General features: G+C 47.1%; 1 protein-coding gene across 1 annotated transcript; it reads left to right on the top strand.

Annotated features, from left to right (window-relative positions):
* Nucleotides 1–4443: 4443 nt before the first annotated feature.
* On the top strand, nucleotides 4444–10919 carry KLF10 (KLF transcription factor 10). Its single transcript, XM_054590348.1, has 4 exons — nucleotides 4444–4614; nucleotides 7621–7854; nucleotides 7961–8873; nucleotides 9371–10919. Exons 1-4 carry the CDS (start codon nucleotides 4579–4581, stop codon nucleotides 9628–9630), a joined length of 1443 nt encoding a protein of 480 aa, XP_054446323.1. The 5' UTR covers nucleotides 4444–4578; the 3' UTR covers nucleotides 9631–10919.
* The last annotated feature ends 8760 nt before the right edge of the window (nucleotides 10920–19679 follow it).

The following is a 19679-nucleotide window of genomic DNA, read 5'->3' as shown; positions in this document are numbered from 1 at the left end:
GCTGGTCACTGGGGTTGCCACTATTTCCGTAGTTTAGGCGAGCATCATCTCTGCTGCCTACATTACTACACAGGCTTTCTTACCGGATTAGACCCCTGCCCATTCTGGTCCATTCTTCACAGTGGGCCAGAATGAGCTTTCTCTACCATCGTTCCTGGCTGAAACTTGTTAGTAGGTCCCCACTGTCCTCTGGATAAAAGTTCCACATCTACTTTCCTTCTCATGGCACACAAAGGCCCTTTATGTTCTGGGCTGCTTTTCTTAGTACCATGAGCTCCTCATCCTACTTCTTAAATCTGTAATCCAGACAGTTCAGAGCATCCTGAATCTCCGAAATTCTCTCTCCTCTCCACCTCTACCCCTCCACTCCTCCAGCCCTCCCTTGACCGTCCCCGGATATTCTGTGCCTGCCCCTTTCTTAGCACTTACCTCTCTATAGTAATGCCTGGCTCACTATTGTACTTCTCACCCTGCACTGGAACCTCCTCAGCACAGGAGCTGTATCTTTTCTATGGTTGTTCCTTGGTGTTCAGCTAGTGCCTGGCACATGGTGGGGCAAGGAAGGAATCGTGAGGATACCTGTTGATTGGTAGGAGCAAAGAGATGACTCATGGGTACAATGTCTTTTAAAATCCACAACTAAACTGAGGGATCTTTTCACGTCAGCCCCTCCTCCAACTTCATTATTCTGTTTGAAGGAGAAACCAGCACCATTAGCAGGAAAAGCAGCATCTGTCTGAGGTACTGCTTACTACTGCCCAAGGACTTTCTTTTACTCATGTCCAAGATGACAGGTTTCCATGCCTGGCCTGGCAATGATACAAGCTAAGGGAAAGGTATGGAAGGATCCATGCTTCTGCCTAGGTGTCAGTCCGCATTCTGTCTATAATCCCAGTGAGTCTTCAGAGACAACTAACAATTTTATTTTATCAGTTTTGAAATCTTGAGTGCCTAATATGGAACAGACACTGGACCAGAAAGATTATTATGACATGGCCACCATCTTGAAGGAACTCAGATCTTGGTGGAAAACCAGAATTCAGTATCATAAAATACTTCTGGCAATGAGATGTAATACATGCTCTGCTCTTATCATGGGGGTGTGCAGAAAGTGCTATGGAAGCAGAAGGGAACAATGAATTCATCTTGGAGTTATCAAGAAAGGTTTCAACAAGGTGGCAAAGGAGCTCTTACAGGATAAAAAAGTACATTTCTTCCCAGACACTGTGGCTTCCTTCCTCACTTTAAAGAGTGTTAATTTCATGTGGTAGCCTATAAATTCATCAGTCCTCTGGCTCCTCCTGCCTCACTTTTCCAACTCTGTCCCCTCCCACTTTTCCCCAACACCCTCTATACCTCAGGCCATGTTGTATCACACAGGGCAGGCTGCCTCCTGCTGAAGGACTCTGCCATAGCTCTTTCCTCAATTCGGGTGCACTCTCCCTGAATCAGTCTATCCTCTCTTTAGATTTTCAGCTTAAAAGCCTCCTCCTCAAAGCAAGATTCTCTTCTCTCCCAAATCAGACCAGCTACCCACAGTCACATCCATTCTACACATTGCAGTTAATTTACTTACTTTCATAAGTAAATGTGTGTGTGTATCTCATCTATCTGTCTTTGCCTTCCTATCTAAGTTTTTTGAAAGCAGAGCCCTGGCCTGTCTTATTCATTGCTGTTGTCCCAGTACTTGGTGACTGGGACACATAGTAGGAGCTCAATAAATGTTTGTTGAGTGGGTAAATGAGCAACACAATGTTTATTGGATAAGGACAAGGCTTAGAAACATGAAAGCATACCGTATGTTTGAGGAACAGCACGTCATTGTTTCAGCTGTGGGAAGGGGTATGTCTGGGTGGGAGGTGAGGTTGGGAGGGTGGGGAGAGTAGTTGGGGGCACATTGTATAGCTCTGAATGAAATGGCTTTTATCTCCGATGCAACAGAAGCAAATGATCATTTCTAAATAAGGAGTGCCATGATTGGATCATGACTTTGAAAAAGCCATTCTGGTCCAGTGTGCAAAGTTTGGGAACTGGAAACCAGCTGGGGTAGGGATGGAGGTTGGGTTGGGAGATTACAGATTATCTAACCCAAGGGGAATATGATGGCAGACGGACAGAGAACAACATTTGAGGGATAGAAATGGAAAGTGAGGAGAGAGACATTACTGAAGCAAGACTGTTGGGACCTGGGGTCCAGCTGGATCCAGGGCTTTGAGGGAGAAGGTGAAGACCTCTTGGGAGACAATGAATGCAGACAGGAAGGAGCAGAAACAATGATTTTAAGTTCGGTTCTGTTGAATCTGAGGTGGCCAGAGAACATCTTTCTCTGAATCTCTAGGAATTGTGCCACCACCACACTGTCCCTCCTACCCCTTTTCTCTTTTCTTTCCTGTTTTGAATCACTCCCACAAACCATGAATGCTTCCTGCTTTTTAGCGTGCTGGGGCACCATGCCAGCAGCTCCACATTCCTGAGGAAGGGATGAGGCTCAGACCTGGAGGGCCAGCCACAGGGGGACGGCTCCCTGACAGGAAGGAAAGCTGGCCTGCCGGCTGGGCACAGACAGGAGCTTCCTCTGCTGCAGCAGGTGCCCAGGGCCAGCTGCTCCAGCCCCTCAGGCTCAGATCAACAGGATGGGACAGCCCAGGCGGAAGGAAGCCTGCAGGGAAGGACACCCTGCAGACAGAGGGGGGAGGGATCAAACTGGGGTGGAGGGGAGACAGGAAGAACAGCCTGGGCTGCTTGAGTGGGCACCACTCCAGCAGATTCAGTAAAGGCAATGACAGGAGACCATTCAGTTCTCTTCTTTTCCACCTTGGGCATCTCTGGCCCTGTTAATCGTATTATTATTATTATTACTGTTGTTGGCTAACCTGGGCCTTAGATATACCAGAAAAAAACATTGGAAAATGTTCATAGATTTGACAGTTTCTAAAAGTTTCCTTTCTATGTTCATTCTGTGACTATTGATGGGGAAAAAAAAAAGTACACTTATATTAGCCTTTCAGTTACAGAGGTGAAGCAGCTCACGGGAGGGGCATGAGCTTTGCCACGCGTTCAGCCTGTCCAAAGCAGATAAAATATCCCTTGTGCTTGAAGGCCCGTTATCACTACCCAACTCTCCAACAACAGCTGCTGTGAACAGGGACCAAACGGCTAAAAGCGGGTAAATAGGGAGCCAAAGCAGAGCCTGGGCTCTCAATCTGGAGGCCTTGACCGCCTCGCACCAGCCCGTCGTCGGGGGCTTGGCGGTGGGGTCGAGGCTGGGAGTTGTGAGGGAGTGCGAGGCTTTGCTGGGACACTAGACCTAGTGTATATCCCTGCAGCAACCCCACCCCCAGGCGTGGCGGGGAGTGCCGCCGGCTTGCCCCGGCGACCCTGGGAGATTCCACCCCACCCCATCCCCACAGTTTCAAAGCAGGAAGGGCCCTTCCGGAGGCCTTGGCCTGGGATGGGCGTGGGGTCTATCTTTGAAACGGCTTGTAGACTGCAATTTAAACTTTAACAACATCGAGGTGAAAACTCAATTCCGCAACCAACCGTCGGCACCAGAAAGGATAAAAAAAATGAGGTCTATGGCTCCCATCACCCCATTGGTCCAGTCCTCCGGCTTCCTGCAGTCCCCACGCCGTTCTCCCGGCTGGCCAGCAGGAAGGATGGGCGGGGCAGGAAGGATGGGCGGGGCAGGCAGGGGCCGGCACAGCTCCCAACTACGCAGATGGGGAGGGCAAGCCCGCGCCGGAGGCCCGGGCGTGGGCTAGGGGTGCAGTAACAGGTGTCGGCTCTGAAGCTGGGCTCCCTTCCCTCCTCCTCCCCAGCCCCCTTGATCCCGCGGCCCAGGGAGGCAAAATGTAGCAAATGCTCGAGAAATGCAGCTTAGTCGCTCGGCGGGCTCTGCTTTCTCGCCAGACGAGCAAAAGGATGGCGTTTCCAAATGCAAATCTCTCGGCTTGGACCCCTTAACTTGCAGCCACCGCCTACCCCCGGCTGCCCGGCGTCCCGCCCACCCCGCGGCGGGCTGACTTGGGGCCCGGCGCCAAAGGGACGCGGCAGAGTGGGCATCCCTCCCTACCTCCCACGTGGGACAAGCCCTCCGCAGTGCCTGGGCGCGTCGCCGCCGCGCCTCCCGGCTAGGTCCCCTCCCGCGGCACCGCCCCCTATGCCGGGGCGGGGAACGACAGGCGGGGGGTGGGCGAGGGAATGGGGGGGTGTCACTGAGTCAGGTGGCAGCGGGAGTCCCTCGGGCAGAGGGAACACGCTGCCTGGAATTGTGTACACGCTCCACTGACACAAGCTTCACGCTGCCGGGCAGCCGCTGATCACGCGTGGCCCCGCGAGCCTATTGGCCGGCATCTCACACACCTTTGTCGCTGATTGGCCAGCCTCAGGCTCCGCCCCCACCCCGCCCGCGGCGCGCGGCAGGCGGAGCGGCTACCTGAATGGGGAGGGGGCAGACGGCGCGGAGCGCGGTGTCGGCGGCGGGAGCGTCGTCGAGTGTCTCTGGGCGCCTGTCTGTGGCCAAGCAGCCGAGCAGACTAACAGCCAGTCATCTTGCCGCCCGTGGTCAGGCAGCCAACCATGCTCAACTTCGGCGCTTCTCTTCAGCAAGCTGCGGTAAGTCACCTGGGAATGCCCCTGTCCTCCTGCCTTGCCACGTCTGAGGGGCCAGCGGGTCCGCGAACCCAAGCCCCTAGCTCCTGACATCAGCCTTGCCCGAGGACCAGGGCTGCAGAGGAGTCGTTGGGAAGGCGGGGGGCTTCCTGCCTGCAGACTAGGCATTGGTGAGGGCGTGTGTGTGGCGAGGGGTCAGGAGAGGCGGCCTGGGATGTAGAGCCAAGGGAGAGACGGGTCTTGCTCAAGGTGTAATAAGGGGAAGGGGCAACTCCACAAACAGATTTGAGGCAAGTAAGGAGGAAGATGACTGGAGGGGCGGGAAGAGTGAGGAGGGGGCTGCTTTGGCAGCGAGGATAGGGGGATGTGTGAAGGAGGGAACAGAGGGCCACCCTGCACCTGGCGCCGGGGAAAGATGCCTCTTCCTGGATCAGGACTGCGATCCAGGGCGGGAGGGGGTTACTCGCAAGCATTTGAGAGGCGGGGTGTCCACCGGAGAGGAGACCCTCTTTCGAGGGTCTAAACGGAGGTATGCAGGAGGGGACTGCTCAGCAGATAGCCGGGGGCCGGAGTAGGGGGCGCCCGGTGGGAATGCGGGGGAATGTCACGCGGGGTGCAAACCGCCGAGGAGAGGAACGAGGAGTTGACCCCCAGATGTCTGCAGGGAACTCCCCATCCCCAGCGGGGGCAGGTGGCCGCCTTCTGTGAACCTCTTGGAGGGGGTGGGGACCAGCCTCGGGGATGGGAGGGTGGAAAGCGGGACCTTGCAGCGAGGCGGGGAGAGTGGGCGGGGGGGGGGGCTGGGGCCGCGAGACGCGGGGGCCGCCTGTCTAGGCGGGAGCCGCAGGCCTTGGGGCCGCGCGTCTGGAGCCCGGGCCTGTGGGGGCTGCACGTCTGGGATCCCGTGGAGACGTGCGGAGGGCGGGGGCCGGAGCTGCCGGATTTGGGGGAGGGTGCGCCGCGTATGCTGGGAGAGACCGGGTGGTCTGAGGTCCCCCGGGCGGCGTGGGAGGGAAGCACCGAGGGCTCGGCCGGGAGGGGGCGGGGGCCGGGTTTCCGCGGGGACCCGGCTCCTCCTTCGGCTGCTGAGGCGGAGGCCGGGGGTGGGCCGGGAGCGGGTGCGCCCGGGGAGCTTCTCGTCCCCGAGTGACCCAGCCCCGGCCTCCACCAGGGGCGGGAGCAAGGCCGGGCCCCGCTGTCGGTTCCTAAGGGAACCGCGGCGAGCTGGGAGGGGCGGGCGCTCCCTGAGTAGGGCGCCTGCGGCCCCGCCCCTCCCTGCGGGCTTCGGCGCGCACTGCCGGGCGGTTGGCGGCGGCGCCCGCGGCCCCTCCCCGGGGCTGGCGCGAGGGCGGGGGCCGAGAGCTCAGGAAGTAGGTGAAAGGTGACGGCGCGGCAATTCCCAGTTCACGTTTCCTCCGCTGCCGGGAGCAGCCGCTGATCACGCTTTGTTCACATGCCTCGCCCCCTCCTCCCACCGCCCCCGCCCTGGCGGCCCAGCCAATCCGGGCCGGGGCCGCCGGGCTTGCTAGCCTATGGCGGGGGCAGGGATGCTGGGACGTGCGAGCTGCGAGGAATGTTCCCAGTGACTCACCCAGGAGCCTCATTGAGGTTAGGGCGGCCCCATCCGTCTGTCCCCGCCAGCGAGGATCTCCCCCGCCGTCCGCCTCCGCCCGTCGTCTGCCTTCCCCCTCCTCGTCTGCCTCCCCCGCCAGCGCCTCCGCCCGCGCTTCCCTTTCCTCCCTCCACCCCTCTCCCTTTCCTGCCCTCCCCGCTTCTTTTCCAGCTCACACTCTTCTTCCTGGCTGCCTGCGTTTTCTCTTTTTCCTTTCTTTGCGTTGGCATCTTGAGGCTTTTACGCATACATGCGCTGTCCATTGCAGCTTACATAAAGGCGTGCTCGATTATGCAATGACACTGTTAGTGATGTTTCTAGAGCAATGGCTGGTTTACTAAGCATTTCAACCCAAAGGGTTTATACCTTTTTAAAAATGAGCGTGGAGAAGAATACCTTATAACGTAAAGGCTGTTTTTCAATATTTTTACACAGTTTCTAATTTGAGAGAAAGACTAGGATCTCATTAATGGAAAATGGGAGAGAGAGTGGGTAGTACCAATTTTTATAAAGTGCAGTTTATGGAACTTTAATATGAAGGATTGAACACTTGATAGGAGCCGGAAGTGTGACAAACAAAGCATGTGCTGTTTCTCTCAATCATCAAGCAGTTCCTAAAAAAATTAAAATAATTCTATTTTGATTATTGTGAACTCCTTGCAGCAAGGGTTTTTGCAAATTCCAAGTAGAATTGCTGAATTTTCTGATTACCCATTTTTTAGTATTATTGCATTAGCTGGTCATAGTTGTGAATAGCAAACCATTGTGTTAAAATAGATCCAGTAAAAGGGAAAACAAACATGAAGAAATTGAAACTTAGTTTTGGGATTTTTCCGCATACTTCACTTTCTTTTCCATAGACAACCAAGTTTTCAATAAAGTTAGATTTCAAATAACCTAATACAGTAATTTGAAAGAGACATGAAAGATTTTTTTTTCTGTTGAGTTTATCACAAAGCACAAAGTGACTTCAAAGGTCAGGTCAGTATGAACAGGCCAGAGCTCTGTCTACTGCACTGCGGTTTTTAAGAAGGCCTTGAAAAAAGAAAACTTCTGTAGAGCCTACCCTTACTTTCTTTGACTCCAGTTGCAAGTGGGTACTTTGGAAAGGACATACAACTTTTTTTCTTCTAAGCATACTGCTCTGTTTTTTGGATCACAAAGGGCATTGATGGCCTTTAGCCTTGGTCCTCAATGATAATCACATGCTTCTCTCTACCTAGCAAGGATGTCAGTGTTCAAGCATAAATGTGAGAGAGAATGGGGAAGAATTTATTACCATTACCATCAGAGTGGGATGACCAAAAAAAAAAAAACAACACATTTTAAATGCCAAAAAAAGAAAATTGTACAGTGTAAATATGCTTAAAAGCATTTAATCTTTTTTTTTCCTATAGGAGGAAAGAATGGAAATGATCTCTGAAAGATCAAAAGAGAGTATGTATTCCTGGAACAAAACTGCAGAGAAAAGTGATTTTGAAGCTGTAGAAGCACTTATGTCAATGAGCTGCAGTTGGAAGTCTGATTTTAAGAAATACATTGAAAATAGACCTGTTACTCCAGTATCTGATATGTCAGAGGAAGAGAATCTGCTCCCGGGTACACCCGATTTTCATACAATCCCAGCATTTGTAAGTATTCTTGTTTTTTAAGATGGCTGTAAATAATATAATTATAATTTTCATAATGGACTCTATTTTAAATTTCTCAAACTGTTGCCTGTATGTTTCTTTGTAGTGTTTGACTCCACCTTACAGTCCTTCTGACTTTGAACCCTCTCAAGTGTCAAATCTGATGGCACCAGCACCATCTACTGGACACCTCAAGTCATTTTCAGATACTTCCAAGCCTCACGTTGCTGCATCTTACAAAGAGGAAGATAAGAGCACAGTACCTGTCCCGAAACTCCCCAAGGCTCAGGCAACAAGTGTGATTCGTCATACCGCTGATGCTCAGCTGTGTAACCACCGATCCTGCCCAGTGAAAGCAGCCAGCATCCTCAACAGTCAGGACAATTCTTTCCAAAGAAAAACTCACCTAAATGTTGAGGCTGTAAGAAAAAACATACCTTGTGCAGCTGTTTCACCAAACAGATCAAAATGTGAGAGAAATACAGCAGACGTTGATGAGAAAGCAAGTGCTGTACTTTATGACTTTTCTGTGCCTTCCTCAGAGACAGTCATATGTAGATCTCAGCCAGCCCCCGTATCCCCCCAACAAAAGTCAGTATTAGTTTCTCCACCTGCCGCAGTATCAACGGGGGGAGTGCCACCTATGCCGGTCATCTGTCAGATGGTTCCCCTCCCTGCAAACAACCCTGTTGTGACAACAGTTGTTCCCAGCACGCCACCCAGTCAACCACCAGCAGTCTGCCCACCTGTTGTGTTCATGGGCACTCAGGTGCCCAAAGGCGCTGTCATGTTTGTTGTACCCCAGCCAGTTGTCCAGAACCCAAAGCCTCCAGTAGTGAGCCCAAATGGCACCAGACTCTCTCCCATTGCCCCTGCTCCAGGGTTTTCCCCTTCAACAGCAAAAGTCACTCCTCAGATTGACTCATCGAGGATAAGAAGTCACATCTGTAGCCATCCAGGATGTGGCAAGACATACTTTAAAAGTTCTCATCTGAAGGCCCACATGAGAACACATACAGGTACCAACCATTTCTTATTTATGTCATGGAAATTTAGATGAAGTTTGTTGTTGTTTTTTTTTTTGGCATTGATCACAAATGTAAACCAGATATATTAAGGAAGAACTTACATATAAAGTGGATGGTATTTACCTGTGCAAGCTCCTCCAAAAGATTTCATTAGTGTTTTGTTTTAATTTCTCAAGTGATGTTTCTTTAAAGTGAGTGACTATTTTAATAAACTTTTTAAGATGTTATTTTTAAGCCTTTATACTGTAGTTGAAGTCCAAAAACCTTTTTGTTTGGGGCTTCTTTTATAAAGGGAAGATTTTTATCAATGTGACAGTGAAAGTTGAAAATAGTAGATACACATATAGTACTTGCATCAGTTTACTTGACAGTTTATTAATTTAATAGCTTTTCTTTTTAAAATGTACTATCTTCAGATATAAGTAAGTATGTAATTTACAGGGACTTAGTAAATACATAGTAATGATAATCTGAATTTTTTGTTTCAGGAGAAAAGCCTTTTAGCTGTAGCTGGAAAGGTTGTGAAAGAAGGTTTGCTCGTTCTGATGAACTGTCCAGACACCGGCGAACCCACACAGGTGAGAAGAAATTTGCCTGTCCCATGTGTGACCGGCGGTTCATGAGGAGTGACCATCTGACCAAACATGCCCGGCGTCATCTGTCAGCCAAGAAGCTACCTAACTGGCAGATGGAAGTGAGCAAGTTGAACGACATTGCCCTACCTCCAGCTGCTGCTCCCACACAGTGACAGATCAGAAGGTGAAGAATCATGACTTAACTTTGGTCACAGTCGGGAGCCAGTGGTGATATAAGAATGTTTCCACTGCAAGTCTGTGTCCCTTCGGTGCGGGCTGAAAACAGAAGCCCCACAGCTTGGGGAGAAGGCCCAGACCGGGTTAGATGACAAGAAGTGCTGTGGACATAGGCACGTCACAGAGTGGAAGGATTCAGTTCTTACCACACAAGAGAGATGAGAAAGCTTTTACTCACTTAAATATTTTTTGAAGGTTTCAGATGAGGTCAGCACAGGCAGCACAGATGTTGAATTGGTGTGCATAATTTGCTACTTTATTTTCACCATTTATACTTGAGACCAACTTTTCAATGTGATTCTTCTAAAGCACTGGTTTCAAGAGTATAGAGGCTGGAAAGCAACATTACGGTACAGAGATGGAGATATAAAATCGATTTTTATTATTACAGATATTGTCATCTTTTCCTAGAGTTATCTTGTTTACTGTTCTTAGTTTTTCCAGTCAACTTTGTGGACATAGTTGTTAAATAGACCTAGAATTTTTACATAATTGCTGACATTTGGAATTGATTAGCTGTATATTGCTACAGAGGGCCCAAAGATTTGGAGTCCTCAATAATTTAATTGCTTTGAAGTGTAGCTACAACTTTTCTGCATTTCTGTTTTGAAAGTTTAACAAACAGCTATACCTAGGCATTTTACTATGCTTTGAACTTCAGTTTGCCTGCAGTTTCTTATGTAGATTTGAAAATTGTATACCAGTGTGTTTTCTCTAGAGATTAAGATACACTGCACTTTGTTTAGAAAAAAAATTCAAAAATGAAAATATATATTGTAAAGAAGGGATATGAAGAATTTTAGATAACTCCTTGAAAAAGATGGCATATGTCATCAGTAAAGTACCCTTATGTTATGAGGATATAACATGTGCTTTATTGAATTAGAAAGTTAATGACCATTGTTCACAATGGACAGATAATGTCCTGTTAATTTATAGGAGGTTTATGGGGGATGTGGAGCTAGATGTGTAGAAAAATTACTAGAACACTCACTTTTGTTAACAGTATTTCTGTTATATTCTGTTGTGTAGTGGATAATATACACAGTGGTAAAACAAAAGTAAACTGTTTAAAATATATAGTGAAATATGTCCCTGTATCTACCCATTTAACAGTTTTCTCTATATTGGGTCTAGATTTCTGATATCCAAACTCTTGGACCCTTGGAAAAGTTTTCTTTTAATAAATAAAAAAATCGTTGTGATTTACAATTTGCACAATATTTCTTTTGTTGTACTTTATATCTTGTTTACAATAAAGAATTTCCTTTGGTATATATAATTAGTTGATTGCATTTGTTGAAAACCATTCTCTAACCCTGCCATTAATCACTTACAGTACTATCAAAGGACTCAGTGTCTGAATTTCTCTAAGGGCCTCCTTTCAGTTTAGAACTGTAGGAGTGTATCTTTAACACATGACTATTTAGAAAAGAGAGTATATACAAAGTGAAGCCAGGTGTCTGTTTCTTTAGACAATGTAAGAGCTTGCTAAATGCATTTTAATTTTTAAACATTCTTGTACATTCTGATGATTTGGGGTTGAAGTATAGCTCTGGCTCTTCAGCAAAACCTTAAGTAGCATTAAGTTAAAGGGCACTGCAATAAATAACTATAAGCAATGAAACTGCTGTGGCAAATGAAAAGATGCCTGACTCATTAAATAAAGACCAAATTGTTCACCTCCAGAAGTTAGATTAGCTCAGACCATTAAGTGATACTTTAAATGCAATAAACATATTGGTACTTAAGCTGCATGAAAGTTAATCCACCTATGAAAAGCAACATTTACTAGTCATCAGTAAAATGAACTAAGAGCTATAAATGCTACTTGGGGTATTAAGTATAATTTTGGAGATTACTGTTTTAGTTTGCTCTGAAATCCACTTGTGGTCATGAGAGAACATCTTCCACGATGCCCAGCTTCACCACTGACCTAGTCTGAACCATCCATGTTAAAGGGCAATGTACTTACTTGGCACCAGTTGCGTCTTTTCTTAGAAACTTACTACCTAATTACAACACAGCTTCTGGGGAGAGACCTTGCCATTCTGCAGCTGCTGTGTTGGGAAACTGGACAGTCCCAACTCCACTAGAAAAACTCATGATGGAAGTGGAAATGGAGGAAGGTAGCTGAACCAGTGCTCAGTCCCTTGTAATGACATGACCAGTGGAAACATGCCACCCATTGCTGTGTTCTCCCCAGTTAGTTGGCATCTGAGACTTTTCCTTAGAAATCTCCTAGGTCAAATCATTTGAATTGAATGTTGTTTGAGTTGAATGTTTATGCAGGCTCTGACCTTGAGGCAAAGTTTCCCCAAAATGACTATGCTTGTAGCATATTACAATAATGTGGTAGTGTAGCTTTAGCACTTTAGTTTTGGTTGTTTCTTGTCTGACATATTAAGTTGGACTATATGAAATTGCTGCCATTCAGCTGCCTTCCAACAGATCATTCTTTCAGAAAATTTTAGACAGAGGAAGTTGCAAAAATAGTTCCCATTTACCCTTCATCCAGTTTAGCCTTAGAACCTTACATTGCCACAGAACACTTACCAAAACTAAGAAATTAACCTTGGTACAATACTGTTAAGTATAGGACTTTTCTTGGGTTTCACTACTTTTTCTGCAAATGTTTTTCTCTAACAAATCCAGGATTTCACATTGCATTTAGTTGTCATAACCAGTTTCTTCTAGTCTGTGATGGTCCTTGTCTCTTCTGAATAGTACTTGTCAATTATTTTATAGAATGCCCCTCAATTTGGGTTTGTCTGATGTCTTTTCCTGATGAGATAAAGAGTAATAATATCCTCAGTGCATTATATCAAGGAATACATAATGTCTATCTATTAATGGTGATGTTCCTCTTGATCCCTTGGCTAAGTGATACCTGTTGGAATTTTCTGCTGTAAACTGCCTTTTTATTAATTGGAGGGAGATAATTTAAGACTATGCAAATATCCTTGTTTCCTTTTAAACTTTTGCCCCTCAGTCTCCTTAAGTGGATCTTGCCTGAGTCAGTTATTACTGTTGTTGGAGAAAAGCCCCAAAAGTCTAAATTCAGGGTAGATTCTGAAGAACTGACATGTAACTTTATTCAAATTCATAAGAGCTTCAATGGGAGAAACACATACACAGGCAAAGCAGCTGCACTTCCAGCAGTGGCCGCTGACAAGAATCCACACCTCTCCCAGGACAAAGTCTCTTTTTTTTATAGATTAATGGTAAAACCATATGGTGGGTAGTCACCTAGACCTCTAGAAAGAACAATGCATTTCTAAGTTAACTACCATCAGGCAGCTATCTACACTCTGCATTCATTAACCACCTTTCTGGGGGTGAGACATTTTTCTTCTGGTAGCATTTGGTTTTCTGTGTAGTCTGCCAAGCCTGAGGCTACAGAGAGTTAAATAGTGTCAGAAGGTTAAACAGAGTCCAACATTTCCCAGATGCCTTTATTGCTGGAGCCATGTTGCACCTCTGAGTTCCCCTACAACTATGATATGCTAATGGTGATTTCTTATTTCCTAAATTATTTATTAATTGGTATTCTTCTGTAAGAAAGAGTTGTTGCCTGAGACGTCTCCTATTTCTTTATGCATTTAGTTATTTATTTATGTCAGGGCAGATGGATATTTATGTCAGTCTTTGAGTTACAATACTGTATTTTGTAACAGTTGTTCCAACTTGGCCCTTGTTAGCTCTTTCAATAGTCAATCATTTTTGATTGAAAAAGATGGAAATTCCATATAATTCAACCAATTATTTCTCACTGGAATGAGAGTGGCTGGCACTAGCCGTTTGATTTTTTGAAAGTTTTTTCTTCCCACATTGCCACCACCCTGTCTAATCCCCCATGTCACACCTGAACAACTGCACCTGCCCATAACTGGTCTTCCTGCCTCTAGTCTTGTCACCCTGCCATCCAGTCTCCTCACCACAGTCTTTTGAAAATACAAATCAGGCCATGTCATTTCCTTGTTCAAAACACTTCAAAACCTTTCTACCGCTCTCAGGATCAATGAAGTCTAGATTTCTTAACATGGTCTAGAACAGTGCTGTCTAATAGAAGTGCAATGGGAGCCACATATGCAATTTGAAATAATCTGATAAAATTTTACCTCGGGAAAGTAAAAAGTAATATTTTTATTTAACCCAGTATATTCAAAATATTATCATTTCAACATATGACCAATATAAGATTGTTGAGATATATTACATTTCTTGGTACTAATCTTATAAATCCAGTATGTATTATATGCTTACAGCACATCTTGATCAGGACTAACCACATTTCAAGTGCTCAGTAGCCACATGTGGCCAGTGGCTGCTGAAGTGCCCTGAGCAGGCCCAGAAGCCCTTGCGCCATTAGGCTTCCACCAATTTCCCACACACTTTCCCCCTCATCCTCTATATTGTGTTCACACATATTTCTTCATCTGGGAGTGTTTCTCATCTCTTTTACCTTATTTCCTCTGTCATAAAAATCATTGTCCTTCACTAAAATTGCTTAATGTCTTTGATCTCTTGGCGGTAAAACTCCACGAGGACAAGGACCCTGTGTGTCTTGCTCACTGCTGTCACATGCCCAGCATGCAGCACAGTGCCTGGCACACAGCAAGGGCTCACTAAATTTTGTCAAACTGAAAATTGAACCCAGAGGGGGTTTGTGTGATTTTAGGAGGAAGAACAATTAGGAACTTGTTACCTGACCTGGGGACACAGACAAAGGTGATGAAAAAGCTCAACACTACCTTTTCCTTATTCGCAAAACACTGCTGATGGTAGCAGACCATTTACTATACGGTCTAAATCCTTAAAGAGCTTCACAGCATTTAGACTCTCTTGGTTGCATTTTTAACAGGACAAAGAAGAAATCTGAGCAAGATAACATACATAAGGCTCACTAAGGCCCTCCACGTGATTCTAATTCCTCAGCCTGGCATGGCTGAGAAATGTCTCCCTACCTCCCACCTCACCCTTTCTCTGTGGAGGACATTCAGAATGAAGCAGGGACATAAATCAGGGCTTTCACAAAGGCACTGGGCAGTGAGCGAAGCTTTGGAGCTAGCAGAACTCTTTTGGGAGATGACATCAAGGGACACCTTGTGGGAAGCCCTTCTTCTAGAGTTGCCTCACTGACTTTTTTCTGGGGCCTTAACCAAGTCCTGGTATTTTCCTAGCCAGCTTGAGTTGAAAAATGACTTACGAGTTGATCTTCAGATAGCACTGCCTCTAATTCTCTACACAGGGAGCTGTGCCCCAGAGAGGATGTCGGGGAAACAGCGCTGATAGAATGAAAAAGACCTGGTCTACTAGGATTCTCCAAAGGAAGAGAATGCGTGAGCGTGCACGTGCACACGCACGCGCAGGCGCGCACATACACACACATACAGTAGCCAGCCCTTATCCTCTATTTCACTTCTGTGGTTTCAGTTACCTGTGGTCAACTGTGGTCTGAAAATATTAAATTTCCCCAACTATCAACATTGCCTGCTCCTGACATCCAACCATTGACATCATCATGGCTCAGTGATCCAGGATCAGATGACCCTCCTGATGTGTCTTCAGAAGGTCAGTAGTAGCCTAATGCTGCTAAATAATGCCCATGTCATTCATCTCACTTTATCTCATCATGTAGGCATTTTATTACCTCACATCATTTCAAAGAGAAAGATGGATACAGAGCAGTAAGATATTTTGAAAGAGAGACCACAATCACATATCTTTTATTACAGTATATTGCTATAATTGTGCTATTTTATTATCAGTTACTGTTGTTAATCTCTTACTGTGCCTAACTTATAAATTAACATTTATCATAGTATATGTAGGGCTTGGTACTATCTGCCATTTCAGGCATCCACTGGAGGTCTTGGAACACGGCCTCCATGTGACTGCGGGCAGATTAGGATTGAGTGTGAGGATGAAATGAATCAGCACATATAAAGCACTAGGAATGCCTGGCACATAGTGAGCACGACATGTAAGTCTTTATGAGAATGATGATGTCTGCATTTCAAATGCCCCAGCCACAAGGAGCCTGTCTGGGTATAAGATTGACCTATTTGGGATCTTTGCTGCAAGAGACCAAAAAGGAGGTTCTGGTGGAGGGCTCTTCACACGCACAGTTTTTGGAGTGACCCGTGTACTGTTTCATCACAAAAGCGTCACGATTGGGCAAGTCAGCTGAGTCCCATGCTTTGAGCTAAAGCTGGAGCTCCGGGCTGGCTTCCTCTCCCCACACCGGTTGCTTGGGTGAAGAGGCGTTTAACCTTTTTTTCTGTATCTGAATGTTTGAAGGACGGCTCAGTTTTGTTTTCAGGCTTCTTTCGGCAGCTGTGAAGTTGGTCCTTTTCAATGGGAGTAAGCGTGGCTGTGCTCAAGCCGCCCTGCATCTTGGCCTGTGCACAGGCATCCTGGGTGGCCTCTGCAGTAACCACCAGTCACTGTGGGAGAGACTTGGAACAGGAACTTGGCTCAGGCCCTAGCTCCTCTGTTCTGGCTTGGCTGGCTTAACACTGAACCTACCCACTGGCCGTGTTTGGAACAGGGTTAACATGGAGGGACTGCTTCTAGTCAGGCTGGTCCTAGGAGACTCAGCCCAACTCCAGGCTAAATGCTCAAGGGATCCCAGGCCAACTGGAAGATCCAGGCAAGATTTAACTTCTGTGTGGAAAGCTGAAAACAAACTACTGTGATCCTGGCTTCAAACCCTGGCTTCCCCATGCACCTAATCGTGGGCATATTGTTTCACTTCTCTAAGCCACATTTTTCTTATGTGTAGCATGGACAGGATATTAACACTAATATCAAACTCATTTGTATTTAACACAGGAGATGCTCAAGAAATGTTAGCATTGTTACCTAACTCACGCTGCCCCTCACCACTACTATAGCATCCTGCAGTGCTTGTTTCTGCTCACATTACTCCTCTTGTCTAGAAATATTACCTCTTTTCTCTCCACTGCACACATACAAACCTTGTTCACCATTAATGTCCGTTTCAGGACAGAAAAGGGGAAGGACCTATCCTGGAACCATTTTGAATGAGTCTGAATTGGTTTGCCAGAGCTGCTGTAACAAATTTCTACAGACTGGGTGGATTAAACAACAGGTATTTATTGCCTCACAATTCGGGGTCCAGATGTCTGAGATCAAGGTGTTGGCAGGGTTGGCTTCTTCTGGGGGCTATAAGGGAGAATCTATTTCATGCCTCTCTCCTTGCTTCTGGTGGTTCCCTGGCCATCTTTGGTGTGTTCTTTACGTTGTAGAAGCATCACCCCATCTCTGCCTCCATCTTCACATGGCATTCTCCCTGCGTTCGTTTCTGTGTCCACATTTTCCCTTTTTATAAGGGCACCAACCATATTGGATAAGTGCCCCACCCTAATGACCTTAACTTCACTAATTACATTTGCAACAACCCTATTTCCAAATACGGTCACATTCATAGGTACTGGGGTTAGGACATATAAATTGGGGGTGTGCACAATTCAACCCATAATATGGTTCAATTACTAAACCACGAGGTTCTTCTTCAGGGTTCCCCGTGCCAGCCTCTGGGCACCAGAGACCCAGTCTGCTTTCCTCTTGTGCACCCGGCCCCACCCTCAACCCCTGCGGCTTCTGCTCTGATTGCTCACTGAGACTTCAGGCCTCCCCTTCCCTCCTTCTTTGCTGTTCCCTGAGACTCACAGGACAAGCCTTCCTTGCGATTGACCACTGAGATATAGCTGGTTGCTAACAAATCAGGAAAGACCTGAGCCCATGGAGCAGCAGGAGATCCCCAAAGAAGAGCACTAGCCCCTGGATTCCTGATGTCCAGGCTCTCTTCCCTGGGATGAGATGCACTACAGGGTGGGTACGTGGGCGGGAGCTGGCCCCCCTGAAAAAACACTTCCCTCCAATCTTGATGTCCTTTTGGAAAGGTGAGTCCAGGGTCTCAAACCCAAACGTCCACGGGAATGGCTGGGTGGACCCCGTCAAGGAACTAAGCCTCCCAAGTAGGAAATGAGCAGAGATGGCCAAGGCGCCAGTGTGGTCACCTGGGAAGCAATTCTGCACAATAGTCTGATTCTTCAAAGAAGCTGGAAGTCTAGATTTAAAAAAATAATAATAATAACCTTTGTATTGTGGTAAGATATACAGAACATAAAATTTTACCATTTTACTTATTTATGTATACAATTCAGTGACATGAACTACATTCACAATGTTATACAACCATCATTACTCTAAATGGAAATCTAGATTTTTATATCAAATGTCCTGATTTTTAATTTTTGGCATCTAAATCATGTAAAAATAAACCATTATATTGGCTGGTTGCCAGTTTGGAACTTCTAGGCCCATTAAGTGATTATTTAGTGGTACTTTGTCCTGAGATGGTACAGGCTATGGGCATGCTCGGAAAGGCGGCCCCGAATGCTGGAGCTCTGAGGCCTGCGGCTCTGATGGGCCAGGGTCCTGGGCGCAGAGGCCGGGAGGCGGCCAGTTCCCTCGGAGTGGCTGAGCCCCTCCAGGAGCAGCTGCCAAGCCCCTGGGCCAGTGTTCAGCACAGGTGTTACTTACCAGGGTCATCCATTTTTTTTTTTTTTCCCTGAACTCAGTAAGCTCCAAGGTTTCTTATATAGAATGGAGGAAGGAAGCCTCCTGTGGACCCAGGCGGCAGGACGGTGTCCCCCCGATTAAGGTCCCAGAGGGCAGAGGGGAAATCCAGATGTAGGAACCGGGGCTGCCCAGGAGGCGGCAGTAAGTCGGAGTAAAGGTGAGAGGGGGCTCAGGGAGGAGGGATGCAGGTGTCGAGCCCGAGCTTGAGCCTCAGGCCACAGGAAGCAGTTGGAATTTGTGTAGCTGGGGCTTCTGTCCAATGGATCTTTGTCCACATATGACCCATCCTGAGCCTTCCCCTAGTAGGACCATGGGCATATCAGATGTCACACCTTGTTGGGATGTTTACTTTGAATCCCATCCTTTCCACAAAGCTTTCTCAGAAGTCTGCCTTCTCATCTTTCCTGAATGTACACTGTCCTAAGCTCCTTAGGTCCTGGCTAAATCCTGCCCTGCATGTTGTCATCTTGACCCTTGACCTGGTGTTACATTGGCTCCTGTTGGTTGATTCTCTCACCTCTGGTCAGGGAGAACATCTGATGCAATTCTTTCTCCTTTCCTGGTCAGAGCTCTGAGCTGGACCATTAGAGACAGACACAAAGCCGCCATATTTCCCAGGATTCTCCCTCTACTTTCCTACCTGAGCTGAGGGATTTATTGCTGGTACAAATGATGCTTCAGGACTCCTGTGGACCACAGGTTTCCAAGGACACTCTCAGGCCAGGCAAGAAAAGGGTGAGAAGGAAGAAAAACACACATAAAAAGAAAACTGGATTCCAGGGAACTTCACTAGCCTGAAATCTCTCCTACACTATCTGACAGGCAGAGCTGCCTGCTGACTGTGCCACCAGCTGGCGTCCTTGGCCAGAGACGGGGGACCCCACTCCTGGAGTGCACATTGAAGATGATGTGACACAATCTGTGTGGCTGAAATAGCCATTCTTCTGACATCAGATGTGGCACTTCCAGTCCTTACCTCAGTGACCTCTGTCTTTATTGGCTGATTCTTGTGCTGCAGAATGCTGCATAGAACCTGCTGTCTGGGGAGCCCATTGGAAACTAGCCATCCATAATGTCCTTGTTTTTAGAGCCGGGGAAGCAGAGGGTGACAGCATTTAAGAGAGAGAGAGAGAGACTGAAATGCATTGCTGTGATGAGCACTGATATTGAACTGCGCTCTCCCTCAGCTACACAAGTGTTCACTGTGGTCTTACCCCATGCAGGCACCGCTCTGAGCGAGCGTTCTAAAACACAGATCTTCAGACGACTACAGAGAGTCATCTCCTTACCACAGGGTGGGGCCCAAACTTCTCAGGGCGCTCCTGGGACTTTGCAATCTGACCTTAGCCTCCTATCCCAGCATCTTCCACTG

The sequence above is a fragment of the Pteronotus mesoamericanus genome, unplaced genomic scaffold (genome assembly GCF_021234165.1).
Source record: "Pteronotus mesoamericanus isolate MK-2021 breed Mesoamerican mustached bat unplaced genomic scaffold, CSHL_Meso_final scaffold_174, whole genome shotgun sequence".
Classification (NCBI taxonomy): Eukaryota; Metazoa; Chordata; class Mammalia; order Chiroptera; family Mormoopidae; genus Pteronotus; species Pteronotus mesoamericanus.
Note: the sequence above shows the minus strand (reverse complement) of the source record. Positions and strands in the feature narration are given on the sequence as shown.